The sequence below is a fragment of the Ursus maritimus genome, unplaced genomic scaffold (assembly GCF_017311325.1).
Source record: "Ursus maritimus isolate PB19 unplaced genomic scaffold, ASM1731132v1 scaffold_18, whole genome shotgun sequence".
Taxonomy (NCBI): domain Eukaryota; kingdom Metazoa; phylum Chordata; class Mammalia; order Carnivora; family Ursidae; genus Ursus; species Ursus maritimus.
The window spans coordinates 11,009,548-11,028,687 of NW_024424230.1; the positions used below are offsets into that span (position 1 = coordinate 11,009,548).

Consider the following 19,140-nt stretch of genomic DNA (forward strand, 5'->3'; position numbering starts at 1 on the left):
TTGCTTTGTTACTATTATATTATTCTTAGTGCCATTATTTCCTGCTAGATTATAAGCAAATCAAATGGAAGTTAAAACCATGCTTTCCTCCTCTATGTTTCCCCTGTGACACTAGGCCTACATCTTCAGTAAAGTCAGTTTATAATATGGTGGCTTGACTTAAAAACAAAACAAAACAAAACTATCATTAATAGTGGGGTCTGAATAGTTCCCCCTGCTATTTTTAGCCTTTTCAATAGTACAACCTAAGTTACAACATAATCTTGAATCCATTTAATAAAATCACTGCTCTGCATTTTTCTTTCTCCATATAGCTTGGCTTCTGGTCTATAGCCAAAAATACTCTCATTAAGCTCAGTGGCCTCCTTTTAGATCTTGCACTTTTGGGCAACGCTGGAGTTGACGTTTAGGAATTGATCCAAGTTAAACTCTTCTTTTGGAAATTGTTCATTCTGCTCTTCTAAACATGGCATGGTACCAACAGGGCTGATGAGAGAGAGAGAGAGGGAGAGCGTATTTGTACATACACACACGTGCCTATTTAGCGTCTATGGTTCATGTTGATTTTGTACAAAAGCACTAAGATGGTTTGTCATTTTTAAAAACACTGCTTTTTCTAGAGATTCCAGCTATCTTTCGGATCAACGCATATTCTGTTGCTTTCAATATCTTCCCTCCTTGTTGATTAAACTAATATCAATCTTTTTCCCCTAAGTAAACGGGCTTAAATGAGGCCATACCTATGGAAAAAACTAACCTTCAATCACAATTTTCTGTACATCTATATCCAGATTTGGGCAAGAAGATATTTTTATAGAGGATAAGAGAAAGGAAAGATATGTTCCAAGTTGTAACGTATATATGATCTATATTTGGATGCATCATATTGATGCATTAAAAAAAATCTAAGGACAAACAACTCATCTAAAAAAGCAAAATAAGTATAAGCAAATTTGGAATAAGCAAAAAAAGATTACTGGGTACCTCCATGTCTTGTTTATATTTCAATGAGAGTCATTATTTTAACTTTTCAAAAAATTATACTCCAACGCAACTTTTTATCAGGGACTTGATACAAATATTCACATTTTGTAAATAGACTATTATCACTACACAGAAAATATCTGGTGCTCTATAGGTAAATTGGGACCCTAGCAAAGATATGAATAATTGCAGAAATGTTTAAGCCTGAAACATTAAGTTATGTCAACATATTAAGAATAAAGTTAGGATAGAAATATCAGGAATAATTATTTCCATTATCTAGCCACACCAGTGTCCTCTGGCTTCCATGAGTACTTAAATTAACATCTCTTACCCTAGATACTAGAAAAAGGAAGCAATTAAGCAGACATAACACATCTCCATTTTCTAACTTAAAAAAAATCTAAGACCATCAACTAAACGCATGTGTTTCAGATTTTTAGTTGAACTTATCTACAAAGAGGTTGAACCATAAACTGTTAAATGTATTCCTCATTAACAATGCACATAGATATGGTCCTTCCCATATACAGGTTATCATTCTATGAGTTTTATAATATTAATTAACTGCTCACACTCATTGGTTCTCACAAGATAGTACTGTAAGATAATAGAGCTCTTAACGGATCTTTCTGGCGAATCTGGAAACTAAGCCAAGCACAGATTGAGTTCCTTGCTTATAATCACACAGGGTGGCCCCAGTGTCTTTTTTCCCCACAGACTAAAAAAAAAAAAACCAGAATGAATTGGAAGTATGAATCCGATAATCTAAAACAAACAAAAAGAGTAGTAGTGAATCTCAGAATGATGACAAAGGAAGGAGGTGGGATAAACCATATAAAAGTGGTGTAGAAAACAAGCAGTCCATGCTGCAGCGGTGAGAGAGAGACTGAGGGCTGTTATCACCAAAATGTCCACTGCCATCACATATTATTTCAACTTGAGCACAGAATGCCTCAATGAGGAATTGCCCAGATTCTTATCCATACCTAGTTAATTAATGTCTGGCTTTCTCTTTTATGTTCTGTTGTCCGGATTAGTTTTTCCACTCACAGAAATGTTCCACTATGACTTCTGTATTAATTTCCTACTGCTGCAGCGGCAAACCACCACAAATGTAGTGGCTTCAAAAACATCGATTTATTGTTTTACCATTTTGGAGTTCAGAGGTCTAAATCAAGGTGTTGACAGGGCTGTGTCCCTTTCTCAAGGCTTCAGGGAAGAATCATTCCAGCTTCTGGAAGCCACGTGTATTCTTGGCTCATAGTCCCTTCTTCCATCTTTAAAATGCATCACTTCTTCCTCTGGTTCTGTTACCACATCTCTTCTCTTCTGACTGAATCCTCCCGCATCCCTCACATAAGGAAGGACCTTGTGATTACCCTGAGCCCAGTGAGATCATCCATGATAATCTCTGCATCTCAAGCCCCTTAACTTACTCATATCTGCAAAATTCCTTTTGTCATGTAAGGTAAACTACTCACATGTTCCAGAGATTAGGACGGGGGAGGGGGCACACCATTCTGTGTACCACCACCTTTCCCTGTGCATTACGTAGGCTTTTTAGATTTCATATGCAGAAAATAGAAAACAAGTCTTACAAATGACTATATTCCTGCCCAGCGTCTAAATTGTCGTTCACACACCAGCTCAGGCAGAGGTCCCTATTTCCCAGCATGCGCCACTGACTAGACCCAGTGACTTCCTGGGGAAGGGTCTCACACATTTTCAGGCAGGCTGAATCCAGATTATGACCCAAAGGCACTTTAGCTTATATTTTCCTGGGAGCCTTTATCAAATGGCAGCAAATACTGGTTTATTTTGATCCACACAATTATTTTGTGAGTAATGCTGAAACAGGAGAGAAGACTACAGTATAAGTCAGCTGACCTGAGAGTCTGTCTTACTTTTGCCATTTCATATATGCATAACCTGAAGATTTTTTAGTTTCTTTGGAGCACAGCTAGAACTCAAAATCTTTTTTCTACTTTCCCAGCATCCACAGTATTGTATAGCTCCTCTCTTTTCATGTGCTTTTTCCACTCAGTCCTCAAATCAGGGCTGGCCTCTCTTGCTTTGGTGAATGTAATGTGGCAGCAGTGATGTGCCAATTCTGGATATCAGCTTCAAGAGACCCTGTAGCTTCTGTTCTTACCATTCTTTGAACAAACCCAAGTTACCAACTGGATGCCATGAGACACATCTCCAGTCCCCCTTGTTCCAGCAGATAGACAGCCACCTCCATAGAGACAGAGCCACCAAGCCGAGCAGGAGCTGACCACTGATACATGTGTGAGCCTACCTAAGGCCAGCAGGAAAATCAGCCAGCTGAAGCCCCCCAAACTGCTCATCCACAAAATCATGACGTAAAGAAATAGTGTTGTTTAAAGTAGTCCATTTGGGGGGTGATTTGCTAAGTAGCAATGAATAATTGACACAGCTGTGGAGAGAAGAACCAAGGTTGGTGGCTTCAGTTTTTGACATGTGACGGCAGCATATCCATTGAAACTGAACCAAAATGCTTTGAAATGACCAAGTGAAACAGCGAGAGAAAGGTCATATGTAGACATGTGAATTTCCTTGAATTCCAGGCCCTTGCCTCGTCTAATCATTTCCTTATTGGTTTATATTCTGTCTTTATTATCTAAAAAAGATTCTAGGATCCATCAGTTCGCTCCTCTACTGATAATATATGCAATTCCTTTTCTTTTATTTATCCAAATAAATTTATATTTTAAGTTTGCTTTGTTGATCAGTTATTTATAAACTCTCTTAAAATACCTCAATCCTAAAAGAATAAAGCAACTTCCCTTCTCTGAATCTTTCCCTGCCCTGCTAACTTAAATTTTTCAGTTTCACCGAGTAATGTCTAAAGCATTCTTTCCCTCACTTTGTTATATTTTTTTAAGTAATCTCTATGCCCAAGGTGGGGCTTGAACTCATGACCACGAGATCAAGAATTGCAGACTCCACTGACTGAGCCAGCCAGGTACCCCCTTCCCTGACTTTATATCAATGCTTTAGTGATATTCTCGAGTGTCCCTTTAATTTTAATTATCACGCATATGGTAAGGCTTCCCAGACGTAAATTTGTACTCAAGACCTCTGCCTGGAGCTTCTAATCCTTATTCACGACCTCCTAGATATTACTACCCAGATATCACAGGCACCTGACATGTATTCCAAACCATATTAATCATCTGCACACTCCCATTCTAAAGGAATGACACAATTATTCACCGAGTTACTCATACTAGAAACATTAAGTTTTGTCCTTAAATTCTCTCTCCAATTTTCTTATACAATCACTAAATCTTATCTCTTTCTTAAATATGTCTTTCTTGGAAGCCTACCCATTGAAACTAATTTAGGAAACAACACACAATGGAAAAAAGACAGAAGTAAGGAAAAAATTGTACATCATCTGTGACTTGTACTAAGCAAAAAAAAAAAAAAAAAAAAAAAAAGATGGACTCACTGAAAATGTCCTTGACATCCACATATTCCAAGAACACTGCTCTGATAACTGTCCACATCAAAGCAAACAGAAAATACTCCTAAGCAAACATGGCCTTTGCCTCTTTGATCAAGACTATCATGTGTTGACATTTACATTACTACCAACTTCCTTCAGAGTGTCAATTTATTATTTCCTTTTTAAGCCCCTAAATGCATCCCTAATCTTGGCTATTCAAACACGGCTAAGTTTATACCTTAATAAACAGATAGCCTAAATATATATGCATACCTGAGCATAATGATGAAAACGATGTAAGGATCTATTTAAATATACACAGTAACAATGGGTTGAACAAATTGGAAAATATAGTTTGAAATTCATAAGTTAACTAGAGTTACTGTATTAATCTTATCACAGTCAGCCTTTAAAACTAAAATAATCCAAAATGTATGCCTTTTCACAGTCCAATGAGAGAAATATCTTTGTTCCATTTTGAGAAATGTGCCTCTACAGCACCAGGATTAATTGAATAAAATCTTTTGAAAGAAAAACGTAATGATAAGAAGAAAAATAAATTGGAAATGTTGTCGGGTTGACATACCTCCACCAATCAGCAGCATTTTACAAAATGCTGAAATACATACTTGACTCTGGGAATGAGCCCCTCATTACTGCAAGGAGTAGACAAAGGACACATTTCAATAACAAGACAGTAAACCCCAGAGCTTAGAAAGCCTCTGGGCAGAGTTGAAGGCTGAAAGGAAACTACATTCTACCCCTGCCTCCGTCACAGGGAAGGGGTGTGGGCCACCTTACCCCCACTCCAACAATAATGCTCTATTATTTGATGGCTTTGGTTTCATTCAGAATTTTTAAAGGTATGAATATAAGAAGATTACGAAGATAGCATAGAATTGGCCAGGAAAAGCTTCCACACACTAGTTGACAGTGACAGTGTAAGCCTCCAAACACCATCCATATGCCAGAGATGAATGTGTACTTATCCTTCACAGGAAATGCATCTTGAAACTGCTCATTTTTTACTGTAGTGTAACTCCACAGTAATGTATTTTATAAAAGCAAAATCCCGTATTTAACCCCTACTGAGGTCTTATATTGAAAACTAAAGTACATTAGAGGAAAGATTGTCATATCTCAAAGGAAAAATAGGAAACTAAAGTTCCCGCATTGTAAATTATGATGCAAAAATATAAGTAGAAAAAAGTCTGGGTGGAAAGACAGTTTTCACTCACATGGGATAATACTTGTGTTTACACTTTGTGAATCTGGAAGCCCTGTGTAACTGGCTGTAGAAGGTATCATTCAATCATTCATAAATGGCCAAAGCAACAGCTTGTACTTTGCTTTAACTGTGAAACACTGTATTGTCATCATAATTTGCAACAATATTTAAACTACAGAATCATGTTTATAATTCTGTGATAATACCTACAAAAACCTTTAGCCTTAGGGATTCCACCTATTTGGTCATATTTATAAACATTTTTTGTATAAGACTTTGGAGCAAAAGGGGCGCCTGGGTGGCACAGCGGTTAAGCGTCTGCCTTCGGCTCAGGGCGTGATCCTGGCGTTATGGGATCGAGCCCCACATCAGGCTCTTCCGCTATGAGCCTGCTTCTTCCTCTCCCACTCCCCGTGCTTGTGTTCCCTCTCTCACTGGCTGTCTCTATCTCTGTCGAATAAATAAATTCTTTAAAAAAAAAAAAAAAAAGACTTTGGAGCAATAGCTCCAAAAAGTGAAAGTAATCTTTCACAATTCTGTACTTATTTTTCTTTCTCTAACACATCTTTAAAAAGATTGCTTTCTTGTTCTCTCTCTGCTCTGAGGTTCACTCTATGCAAAGTATAACATATGTAAATGTTTCAAAATATGATAACGGTTTGCTCAAACTGGAATAAATCTCATTATAACCATGACAGTGCATTGTTGATGACAAACCAATGAACTAAACTTTTATTATACTATAGAGGAGAGAGAAAATAAGTTCACATGATTATCAAGCATGGTCCACAGGTAAAAAATACCCATTTTCCAAGAGAAATGAAGATATAAATAAACAGCGGAACTCTGTTATCCAAATGTGAATAATATTTAGAGACATTCACGATCATCAGAACAAATACATTTGTCAACATCCTAGCAGTGCCTGGTTGTAAATGTTTTCCTATAGTTAGGAGAGACTAGAAAACCCATCAAAAAATGGGTCGTTTTTTTTTTTTTTTGACTGCTCATAGCATTCTACTGTATATCTAAATGAAAATTTAAAAATATTCTAAGAACAATGGAAGAATGCTTCATTTGTTTTCTTTCAGAATTTCTTGGTTTTAGTAAGAATGCCCTTGTGATTCAGATTCAAAATCCATTCTAGATTTCATAGATGATTCCACTATTCCCCAGTACAAAAAGAATACTGAATTTATGGGACTCATACATGTTTTTGCTGACTCCACTCACTGTGAGGAGCCCCTGGAAGCATTTTACCTGGAATGAAATACAGAACCCCATTTCACTGAAATCGTGACTGAAAATCAAAATTCTGTCCTTGAGGACCGTATGCAGTTGTTAGTTCTGACAGGGAGAATCAGAAAATCTTAAGGACAGAACTGCTTCATTCTGGGGGAAAAAAAATAAAAAACTTTAAAGAGACTAAATTTTTTAAAAAAATATTAAGCAAAAACACTCTTCTGAAATAGAGACTCAAGATCCTGTCGGCTTCATGATGGAAAAAGACCTGGATTTGGGGTTGAAGACTGCCCTTATGAGGCTTGCCGACTACACCGCTTTAAGAGGAAGGGTTTTAGGGGTAGTGGGCTAAGTACGGATATTCTACTTTTCATGAGTAGAAGCCACTGTCCTTGGACTGAAGATGAAAGTTCACACAACAGTTCTTATGAGCTACCATAAAGCTACTGATTTTTAACTCACTTTTGTAGCTATCATTATTGAAAACTCTTAATTCTCACAATCCTTCAGTGAATTCCTTTGGAATTTCTAAGTATATAACCTCATTAATGCTTATTTTACTGCTTCCTTTCAATTTGTTGTACCCCTCTCTCTTATTCCCTTGGTATAAAGTAGATTGCTTTCAATCTAGTTGGACTAGTAAAAAGTATTTTTGAATTTTGAACAGAAATTTAAAGAACGGATGGATTTGAGAAGCTAGAAACAGGTTGTGGACTCAGAAGCTATTAAAATCGTTTTGGAGTGAGCAATGATAACCAACCTTCGGATAATGCTAGAGAGAAAAGAAAAAACATACAGCCAAGAGCTATTATGGATCAAGGAGGAGCGAGAAGCTAGAAATGACTTCAAAGCTCTAAACTTAAAAAAAAAAAAGTGTGCTATTTGACTATAACCAGAATTAACAATTCCCTAAAACCTTAAAAAATAATATTAAGAAATTGAAGATAAATTGTATTACTGAACTAATATATCAAATATATATATTTGTGTATATGTTTCTTCAATGCTTTATGCTCTCTTTATAATATATGAAATGTAGGTGTTCAATAAAAATAATTTCAATATATATTTAAAATCCTACAATATGAACAGACTGATTTCAGATGAATCTTTGAAATCTTTGAGCATTGTACCTTATTGCATTCCTTTTATTTTAGACAACAAAACAAAACATTTTGCCAACAGTTGGCCTTAGTTATTAAAACTTTTTTACACATATTGTTACCAGCTGAGCTAAAATAGCAGCTGTCCACTGGAAATAATTGCAGAAATGTTTTGCCCATTGGCCTGAAATCAAACATATGTTTTCCTGTAACAACTAAAATACAACTTTCTTTATTGACATGTGTTAATTATTGAGGAGTGTTAATTACAGAGCTATATACACCTGGATTGTCAGACTGGCATAAAATTCCATTATTTGGGGGGTGGGGATTGTCACATATTTTAATTTTTAGTATTTCAAATCGTTGAGAAAGTAAGATTATATTCTGCAATAATTCTTTTTTTTTTAATTTAACATTTCTCAAAGATCATGTCTATACAAAGCAGAGGGGATAAATAGCTCATTCCTCCCCATATCTAATCAGTGTTGGGAGCTAATTTAAATATACCATGACAGAGTATTTAGTTTGGATTATAGGGATTTTCTATCTCCTCTGCACTTATATTTAGGGGATTATGATAAGCTTCACAACTTTTCATGCTGTGTATGAATTCTTCAAACACTTCAATTAGTATAAACTGTAAAAAGGAATAATTGATAATGTAGCAAGTCTTCAACGTTTTGGTTTCTATTTCCAACTTTGCACCTGCTTTCACATATGTGGGGTGTTTGTCTAGTTTGCTAACAAAGACTCTTAGTTGATTTTAGGGGTTTCAGGCCTGGAATGGTCAACAAAGAAACATGGTCCTCTCTCCACGTAGGTCATTTAAAACAGTACGTTTGCCAGTGTGCCCACCGTCACAGAGCTACAGAGAAGGGCTGTGGGATCACTCTGGAACCAGTTAGGGCATGATTCCAAATGTCATTCACAATTCTCTCTGATTCTGACACCTAAAAATAAACGCATAGCTTTTCTTCCTAAAGTGAAAATAATAATAGTTTCACACGGTCATTTATTTTGTCTAACACATTCTTCCATCAAAGCAAATATGGCTTCTTAGTATGCCCTGCGGTGTTACCTTCACAGAAAATAAAAATAAAGGAAATGTTACCTTCTGTATAGTAATGATTCCTTCCTGGGTGTCTTTGTCAACAGAAATCTTGAAAATCCCCAGTCCGTCACCATCCACGATTTTGTATTCCATTTCAGCATTAGCGCCTATGTCTGCATCAGCTGCCTTGATTCTAGCCACAACGGAGGCCACTGGCAATGACTCTGGGACGTTATACTGGTAGGACCCTGTGAAAGTCACATCAAGGAATGAACAAACTACACAAAAGCTAACCAATACATACTTGACTATTTGGCTGTTTTGCAACATCTTTGCTTAATTTGTTTTACTAAAAAAGATGCTAAGTCAATAGGAGATAAATGACAAGTTTCACATAGACTCAAGACATTTCTTGGTGCTGATCTAATAATAATTAATACGTGACAGCAGAAACAGCCTGAGGAAGACATGATAAGAGTCTCCATTCCTGTATTTCTAGTGGTGAGAAATAAGCTATTTTTAATAATAGAATAGATTTAAAATAATTAAACATAAGATTAACATGTAACCACTGAATCTAAATAATTAAAATATAATTAATATAAGTATTAAACAATAAAAACAGTACAGCTTAGGCTACAAATGGGCAAATACAAGCCTAAATAAATCTGATTACTTATTGTTAGGATTTACATAAGAGTGTCTTTTACTAAGAAAGTTTCAGACAACTGGACAAGGACATTAATGAAAGACCACATTAGCCTTGTTTTAGCTCATAAATTTATTAGGAATAAGAGTTATCTCTGTGGGTTGGATGTGGAACTGATTTGGGACACAATGGCACAAGAGCAGAGGCGATATTATTTGAATCCAAGGAAAGAAGGGTATAATAGAGAAGCTTTTTAACTTTCTTTTGTAAAAATTCCTCTTCACCATCCTGCAAATCAAGGGGGAAAAAAAAAAAAGTTTGGAAAGCAGATGACCATGAGTCATCCCTTCAAAACTAGAAAACTCCTCAGAACCATTTTTCTCTAATCACCTGTTTTTTCCTGCTTTCTCCACCTATTCCATTCCCTTCTGGTTGTTAAATGTGGTGTATTTTCACTTTCTTAGGAAGAGAAAAAGAAAGATTCCCTTCAAAGGAACTGAAGAAGGAAAATGTATCCATATGAAGGGACCACATTTTCAGCTCAGAATTATTATTGTTAGCAATTTTCTAAATTTTGTGAACAGTCACTGATTTAAAAAAAATAATTACAAGATATGCTGATGACTTTTGAGTGACCCCTTTCACATATCCACGAGTATGGTTAGTAAAATCCAGAAATTTTAAGGATAGAATATTAATGACACATGGTAGAGAGAATCCCAGAAAAAATGAAAAACCTAATGACATATCCTTGGCTTCCCTCACTTTAATAAGCAGGTAAGTGAGTATCTAGTGAGCTAGAAACCCTGTACTGTGTCTTATCAAATCATGACAACTGAAATAACAAAACTTCTAAGTATCAATTCTTACCACTGTAGGCTTAAAGAAAAATAGTTAATTTGATTATGAGCCAAATATAATTCCATTATGGTTTTGCTTATTCTACAACCTTCCTCTCGTCTCCCATTATAAGCTATCAAGGACAAAATCAAGGATGAGTTCATTTTTTATGAGTGGTAAACTTGGAGTCATTTCACTTTATATTGTTAGGAGGTATTAAAATATCTGTTGTATAACAATATCATAAAATAATATTACATACTAAAAATATGTAAAATAAAAATGAAAGATCCAAAGATGGAGTATTTGCAGGAAAACACAGTGACTTTCATGTTTGCAGAGAAAGCTTCCTTGACATTGTTCGCTTCTAAGATCTGTTTTTGTAAGGGAGCTTCATTATTCGTGTCTATCAAACATTTTAAAGACATCATAGTCTATACAATTTCCTTATTTTCCTGAGCGTTGTAAAGAAATACCACACACACTTACAGAAGAAAAAAAAAAAAAAACTACAAGAGAGTGAGATGAAATGCTTTTCTATAATCAAGACATTTCTACCTAGAATTTTTTCCCCCTTCTTCTTGGCTAAGTCAAAAGCCACTTTGGTCATAGAAACTAAATTGAGGGCATGTGGTTTTCTGGTTCTTTGAATTGACTTCTTTTGAAACACTGAATGTTTGCACAAGAAAGAGATGGTAGAACTGCTAAAGGAATGTTTAATGTGCATGAAGTGGTAAAAAAAAAAAGTGTGGAGTAAAAAATGAAAAAGTTTAGTGCTCTTCAATTTTTATCTTTACAGATAAATCAATACCTTTAGTGTATAGAATGCATGAAATGTTATCTTGAATGTTACAATAGGCAACAACCTTATAACTTACAGAACGTGTACAAAGAATATCTTAGAATGAAAAGATGAATATATAAATAAACTTAATAACTGTTGGCATTAACAATGTGAACCAAAGAAAAACCATATTATATTGAAGACAGAAGTAATACAAAGATATGATTGCCTCTTCATTTTCAATACCCTTATTATTCCACACTTCTGAATTAAAACCATGCCCCTGATAAAACGAGATTGTGGGAGAATGTAGGAAGAGAAGTTTTGAGAAAGTATTTGGAAAGATTCCTTTTTAAAAGACATTTTTACAGACTGGCAAGGAAAGTTAGGGCACTTGCAGCATTTAGCAAAGCAGCTTACTTCGAGGAAAGCGCGGTGGGTTATCGTTGACATCAGTCAGGGTCACGGTGACCGACGTAGTTCCTGACAGTCCTCCATTTTGACCAACCATATCCTTTGCCTGAATAACAAGCAAATACTGGTCTTTAGCCTCTCTATCCATGTTTGGAAGGGCGGTCTTGATGACTCCTGTAAAATTTCAAATCCCAGTAAAACGCATCATGAATCATTGCATTTATATTAGCGAAGAACACTGATACAGGTAGCAAGTCCCTCCTGAGTTGTGGCCTTTTGTTGTTTTATTTTAAATAATCTTACTGCCTATTAAAGACCAAAGGGACATAATAGTTATATACAATATTACAAAACATGGACACTGATGTGACATGGAAAAGCAGAGCTTCTCAATATTGGATAGAGAGGATTATCTTTCGGTTTTATGAAAATATGTTTCGGAAATACCAGCTTACAAATAAATAACATGAACTCCTCATCTAAAATAATGGGCAGTAACCTGTAAAGGTACATGACAATGAAACTCTCCTTTTCTTCTCTTTCACCCTCTCTAACCACTTAACTCCCAGGTGATGTGAAATCACTATAACCTTTCAGTTATGGTTCTTATTACCTCTCTTTGAGCAAAATGGCTGAAAGAGTCTACAAGAAAAAAATGAGAGTGATTTATGTTTAACAAGAAAAACACGATTTCAAACTATGGCTATGGTTGTGGATGTGGTCATGATGCAGGATGATCTTATGCGGTATCAAAAGATCTGAGAAAAAGTACTAAAGATGAGAATGACTATGTTAATATAAATCAGCAACACTGAAAACATTCATGTGTTTAGTTGTTGTTTCTAATCAATTGCATTGAATATTGATCGCCCTTAAGACTTTATATGTATAAGAAATTGATTTCAGAGTTTCATTTTGCTCGATGGGGAAACTTGACAGAATAATCATTGGTACAGTAAAATAGTTGTTTTATAACTATTTAATTACTGCCTAAGTATATTAGGCAATAATATTTAATTATGGGATGAAATTTAGTTTAATGTTATATGCAAATATATAAATGATGTATATACCTAATATACTTAGTATATGTACATAGAGGTGATATCAAATAAAAACGTAATTAATATTGATCTATATAAGACCTTGAACTAGCAATATGAGGTCATCTTTACTAATTAAATATAAAGAGTTCAGAATCCTACTCAATTATTTCTTGCAATTTCATCTTTTCCAACAAAGACTATGTCTTACCTATCCACCTAGGACTATAGCCTGAAAGAAGTCTAATCTATTTTATTAAACAGATTCTACTTTTTATGGGGAAGTCAGGACTTAAATCCTCATTGACTCAGACCTGAGGAAGAGAAACTTGGTATTATGGACTTCTCAGTAGCAAAACAGCAAAACCGGGTTGCTTGGAAGAGAATGGTTCTTCAGGAATAAAATAATTGCAAAGAATTGTTTAAATTGGGATGAAGGTTCTTTCTTTCCTTGTGCTTAGCATAAAAATGTTATATCCTCCAAATTTATAATTTTATAATTTTTTAAAAGCTGCCAATTTAAATTGTTTAAAGACTGTTGGCTTGATGTACACATGTAATAATGGTCTTATGTATAATATATAATATATATAATGTGTGTTATATTTTATTTATAGTGTATGTTATATTTCAGCACCAAGCATAAGCCTAGGGGAAACTATACAAGGCCCGCCTTATACTTCATAATATTCTACAGTTTGGTAACTGTTCTAGGGGTGGGAAACGGATGAGAAAATCTTTTCAATAGCATAGGAAAAATTTAAGCAAGTTGTTATTAGTTCCCAAGATTCCAAGTTAAACAACACTCATACTGTCTTAAGTAATCTATTTTTGTTTAGTCTGAGCACTAGCCATCAAACACAAACACACCCATATACACATCAACGACACATCAGTATTTTAAGTGTTTAAATTATGCTTCTTTGAGTTAAGACAGTTCTGTTGTTTTTAAACATTGACCACTTTTCCTATCGGGCAGTGTTGCTACAAGCACAGCAATACAAGGTCAGTTTAAGTAACTCCTTCCCTGAATTCTTTTGGCTATCTACACACTGCTTATAGTTAATATGTGAAATATTAAAGGAACATGAAAATCATAAGAAACAGTCACATAGTAATCTGGTTTGATCAGTGTCTAATACATATTCTTCTTAGTGTCATAATGATTCCATGTGTATTTCATATTTGTTCTTCAATATTTCTGTTAACTCCATAATACAACGAGTGCTGATCTCAGTAACAACATTACTGAGCATAAACAGTCTTTGTCTAGGAGCTCTGGGACTTACATCTCTCCATCTTTTTCCTTTCTTTGGTTTCAGATGTTCATCATCCTTTATTTATTTGTAACTCCTTTTTTTTTTTTAATAAGCTGAGGATTGGCTGTCTTGAATATTTGATCATTAAGCGTATCATTAGATGACAAAATATTAATGAGTTATGTTTAGAATCAGTTCCTATTCATTCAGTTTCTTTTCTTTTTTTAACTCCGTGCATCTCTTATTTTTCCTTCCAATATCAATAGGCACAAGTGAGCTTTCATCTTTGCACCTTTATAATGATGGGGAGAGGCCTTAATATCTCAACTAATCAGCAAGGAAAACACTGTTGCCTCATCCTCTCATGGTTTTGCTTGGTGGCACTATTTTTGTAAGGAAATACAACATTATTAAGAAAGAAGTCTGGTAGTCAAAGTTACTCACTTATTTTTCACGCCTCTAATTGTTTCTTTACAAGTGACCCTATAAATAGCACTTTTCCAAAGTAAAAATGATCACAACGTTTGCAAAGTAACCGGGTGGCAAAGGTAATTTCCAAATACCTCAAATATTAAACATATTTTTGACAAGAATGGAATAATTAGGAGAGAAGTGAATTTAAATAAGGATATTCAAAAATAATAGATTTCCAGTCCCATGACTTTTGCTAGCTCTTTACTTTTAAGTAAAACTGTCCACATTTGTCTACATTTGGAAAAAGAGTTCTCATGCACTGGATTTGATTTGCATTTTGCTGTATATTATGGAGAAACACACATACAGCAAATTGCTAACACTACATCTCTGAAGTAGTAAAGGCCAGTTTTGTCTAGACAGAGCCCCACAGTTCTGTGAGATTTTCATGGAAGACAACAACATTATTTAATTTCAATATCAGTCATTTTAAGCCACTTATGATGAGAAGAATATTTCCTATAGCTCTTTAGAAAAGAGATTAGCTCAGATTTTAAGCTTTCTGAATAATAATTTTTCTATAGATGTATCATCTGACCCAATAACCCAGAATTTTCCGTTTATTTATAATCCATGATCACAAAAAGTACTGTGCATATGAAACATAAATTTATCAACACTATTGCTCAACAGCTGTCTGGTTTTAAGTCTAGGAATAAATTTTCAGATGATTCTTTAATTTCCTAACAGCCATTGATGATTTTTTTTAATATGTTTTTTTTTTTTACCATGGAATTTCTTAAGACGTATATATGTACTAAATGTAATGGATAAGAGCTGGCTCTAAAATCCACCCCAGTTTAGGGAACCAAACAACCATTGAGGCCTGGTATCTACACACTCAGGTCTTGGACTGGTCTAGGGGTCCAGGCAACCACATGACCCAGGTAACACAGGGCTACAAAGCTTCATGCCATGTGGATCTGAGACACATTAGAGTACATGGTGAATCTCTTCCTATTCATTTATATTTCTTTCTAAATTTTGGATCGAAGCCGTGTTTATATTTGGTTGTCTCCCTGTAGGTGAAACATATAATAGAATCATAAAGTCAGAGGAGGACCAATGATAGCAAACATGGAAGCTTCTAGAACACTAAACAATTTCAGAGTTGTCATCAATGAAGAGTCCCTGAGGAAGGTACTCCTGTAACCTCTGAGAGGACATCCTCAGCAAGCCCAAGAGGAGTGAGGGTCCTCCACACCATAAGCCACTCCACAGAATGGAATGCATTTGAAGGGCTTATGGGGGGGGGGTCTTTGTTATGACTATATTACTTACATAAAATTACGATGTAACAAGTGGGTATGTAATATATGATGCAGGTATCGTGCAGCCACACCTCTTATGTTTAAGAAGGAACTCGTAAATGACAAGTGGTGTTTTATCATTCAATCCATTTTTCAGGGCCAACTTCATGGCCATATGACTTGTGCAGGCACACAGGTCCCATGCTCAGTTTCTTGTTCTGTTGATAATATCTCGAAATCCTAGTAATTTTAGAAGACAGGGCCTGCATTTCCATTTTGAACTGCAAATTACGTAGCCAGTCCTGCCATGTATCAAATAGACTGAAACATGGGTCTATTTGCTTACAGGTCACAGAGTAGACGAACACCTTAGAGTAACCCACCACCAGCCTCCCAGCAGCTTGTGGTCATTATGGAGATAAGGGATGGGAACCTCTGCAGTCCTTTTAATGTTGCCTTATAGTGCTTCTAGTGCCATTCTGTTTGCTTATTAGAGCAAATTCTTAGCATTGGCTTTTGCAGCTACTCACATTCTTGTTTTATGGATGGAGAAATGAAGGTGGAAAATATAGTTACCCTCTGGCCATTTGGCCTGTGAGTAGTATTACAGGTGTAATGTGACTGGAGGTTTTAGCCATGCTAGGTTCATGATGTGGGATTAATAAATGGCAATGGGTATTATTAATATGAGAAAAAAACCAGAAGTTAAACTTATAGAAATGCACCTAACAGTGATTCCCTGTGCCTATTTTTACAAGATCTTGATTTAGCATATTTTCAGTATTTTTCCTATCAAAAATTTTACTTTCGTCTCAAAAACTCTTAGATTTAAAGATTTAGAAATTGATGTTATTTCTCACATAGATAAAAATCAGACTGACACCAACCATGAAGACTAAAGTTGAACTTGATTCACAGATATCCATGGCTTTAAGGATTGAAAACTTTCCATTTTGGTGAAAAAATAGATTTTTTTTTGCAAAGAATACACTATCCACATTATAAATTAGCAGGGGACAAAAATTCCCAGGATATCTCTGCACTAATGACTCTAGAAAGAGAAGTCCCAATGATTGCTATAATTACAGTATGAAAAACTTTAAACAAAACAAAATTAAGCCTCTTCATCTCCTACAATACACAATCCTCGAGATTCTGAAATTAGAATTAATTTGAAGTACTAATAACTGTGATCTCATGATACAGACTACTGTCCACTTTCTCAATCACAGGCCTCACCTCCACAGGACTTAAGCAAAAATGATCATCCTACCACAAAGCTAAAATCACAAGCCAATCATTAGTACCAGCAAAATATTTAACCCTGGGGATTAGTGCATGCTATTTCTGGACAGGTTATATAATGCAGGAGTGTATAATTTGTGAGCAAATTGTCAGAAACTTGTCAATGTCTCTGTAGGCTGTAAAGAGTAGATTTATAAGGGAATGGGTGGGTGTTTGAATTTAGGCTTCTCAGATCTATCACTAAATCAACCACAAGCACACGTTCCACATTCATAGGATTCATATCATAAATCAAATACTTTTGTTTACTTCTCCTTCAATACTTGCTTAATCAGAACTGTTTCTTCTCTGTTAGACTTTCCAGGTGGCTTCCAGACTCTACCACTATATTGGTATAAGTTACGCAAAGCAGTCTCTGTAAAATCTCTAATGGTGAGCTAGGATTGAATTTATTTTTCCACTCATGCACATTACAACTATCATTTTCAAAAGACACTTAAAATATTTATCCTCCATAGCGATTTGAAAATGAATTAATATTACCATTTATATGGAAAACAGCGTAAGTACCATTAAAATAATCATTTAAGGTCACAGGTACTATCCAATAATCATAAACTTAGCACGTCGAAGAATAATTTTCTTCACGATAAAGACAAAATTATTACAACATAGAGAAATTTTTGATTTCATGGTGAGGAAGACCAGTGGCACAAACTATCCATCTCCACACTCGCCCCTCCTCCCTCCACTCGGAGCCAGAAAAGCAGAATAGATAAAATGTTATTTTATAACCACGACAACAGTGCTCCAAATTAGAGTCTTACTTAATGTAAACTAGTTCAGCTTAAAAGCAAAACAGAACATCGAGCCAACCAACCACACGGTCTATCCAGGCAGTCAGGCAACTCATAAAAAATATGTTGTTTTCTTCTAACATTAAAAAAAAATCAATTTAGTTTTTGACTTAGCAGATCATCATCCTAATTTTTACGTTTAAACTAGTTCTCCTAAGTAAACCAGACTCTGAAAGGGTAAGCTGGACCTACTACCTATTCTGTTGCATGGCAGCCAGTGTTTTGCTTGACATTGAAATTTAACTGTGTGTGATTCCTACGTGAATTAGTTAAAGAAAGCAAGACCAAAAGAAAACTTGATGTAACTAATCAATATTTTCTTATCTAGTCAGGAGAGAGCCGCTGAAATACTTTCTTAACATACGATACTTTAACTTTGATAGAAATTCAGATAAATGTAATAAAATAGTCTTGGAGGATACTAACGCCTCTATAAATAATATGCTGTTTATCAGCACGGTTCACATATTGAGAGAAGCACAATAGCCACGTAGTGCCTGTGATCACTGCCAACCATATCAAATAAAAATAACTAATATGAATTCTGTGCCAAGATATAAACGAGGACATTACAAGAAGAGTCCCATTTCACCGTTTACCTGTTTTTGGTTCCACCGAGAAGTACGGCTGTCCCTGCAGAATGCTGTAGACCACTCGGGCGCTGTTGCCATACGTAGGATCATCCGCATCGGTTGCTGTCACTTGTACCACTGAGGTCCCTACGTGCCAAGCCAAAAACCAATGAATTAAAAACTTCCAAATGCCACAAAACATAATGATTCACAGAATGCTGAACATGCTACAGTTGTTTTTAATTACTTTCTTTTTTCATGTTTCAAGGCATATGAAAAATCGACGTATTTTCTGTAAAAGACAAACCCAAAATGAAGACGAATGCTAATGAAGCCCTCAGAAAGATTTAAGGGATACAAAAATATGTTAGGGGAAAAATAAGATGGACGATGCACATTAGAAGGAGATTCAGAATTGGAAGGGACTCAAATTTTCGGCATCTCATCCATCAGGGTCAGGTAACAAGTTTTTATCAAGAGCCATCTCTAGAAGTCTCAATTACTGTCCAAAAGGCAGTGTGACAAGTCACAGCATCTTGACACCCAAGTCACTGAGGGGATCTCACTATTATAGCGGAGTCGAGCCAGACAGAAAATGAAGCTTCATTAACCGAATAAAAAGTATCCGATGGATCCACTTAACTGGATATTAGGTGGTATCTCTTCA

General features: G+C 35.4%; 1 protein-coding gene across 2 annotated transcripts in view; it reads right to left on the reverse strand.

The window, feature by feature from the left end:
- The window catches only part of CDH7 (cadherin 7), a 104,542-nt gene that overhangs the window by 41,070 nt on the left and 44,332 nt on the right, over positions 1–19,140 (reverse strand). Inside the window, exons 3-5 of one of the 2 annotated variants that reach the window (XM_008704831.1) lie at positions 18,501–18,620; positions 11,780–11,947; positions 9,147–9,334 (exon numbers count right to left, since the gene is read on the reverse strand). In XM_008704831.1, the coding sequence (XP_008703053.1) occupies positions 9,147–9,334; positions 11,780–11,947; positions 18,501–18,620 (476 nt within the window). The remainder of the gene's footprint in view (positions 1–9,146; positions 9,335–11,779; positions 11,948–18,500; positions 18,621–19,140) is intronic. The other variant, XM_040632446.1, reaches the window with a different exon arrangement.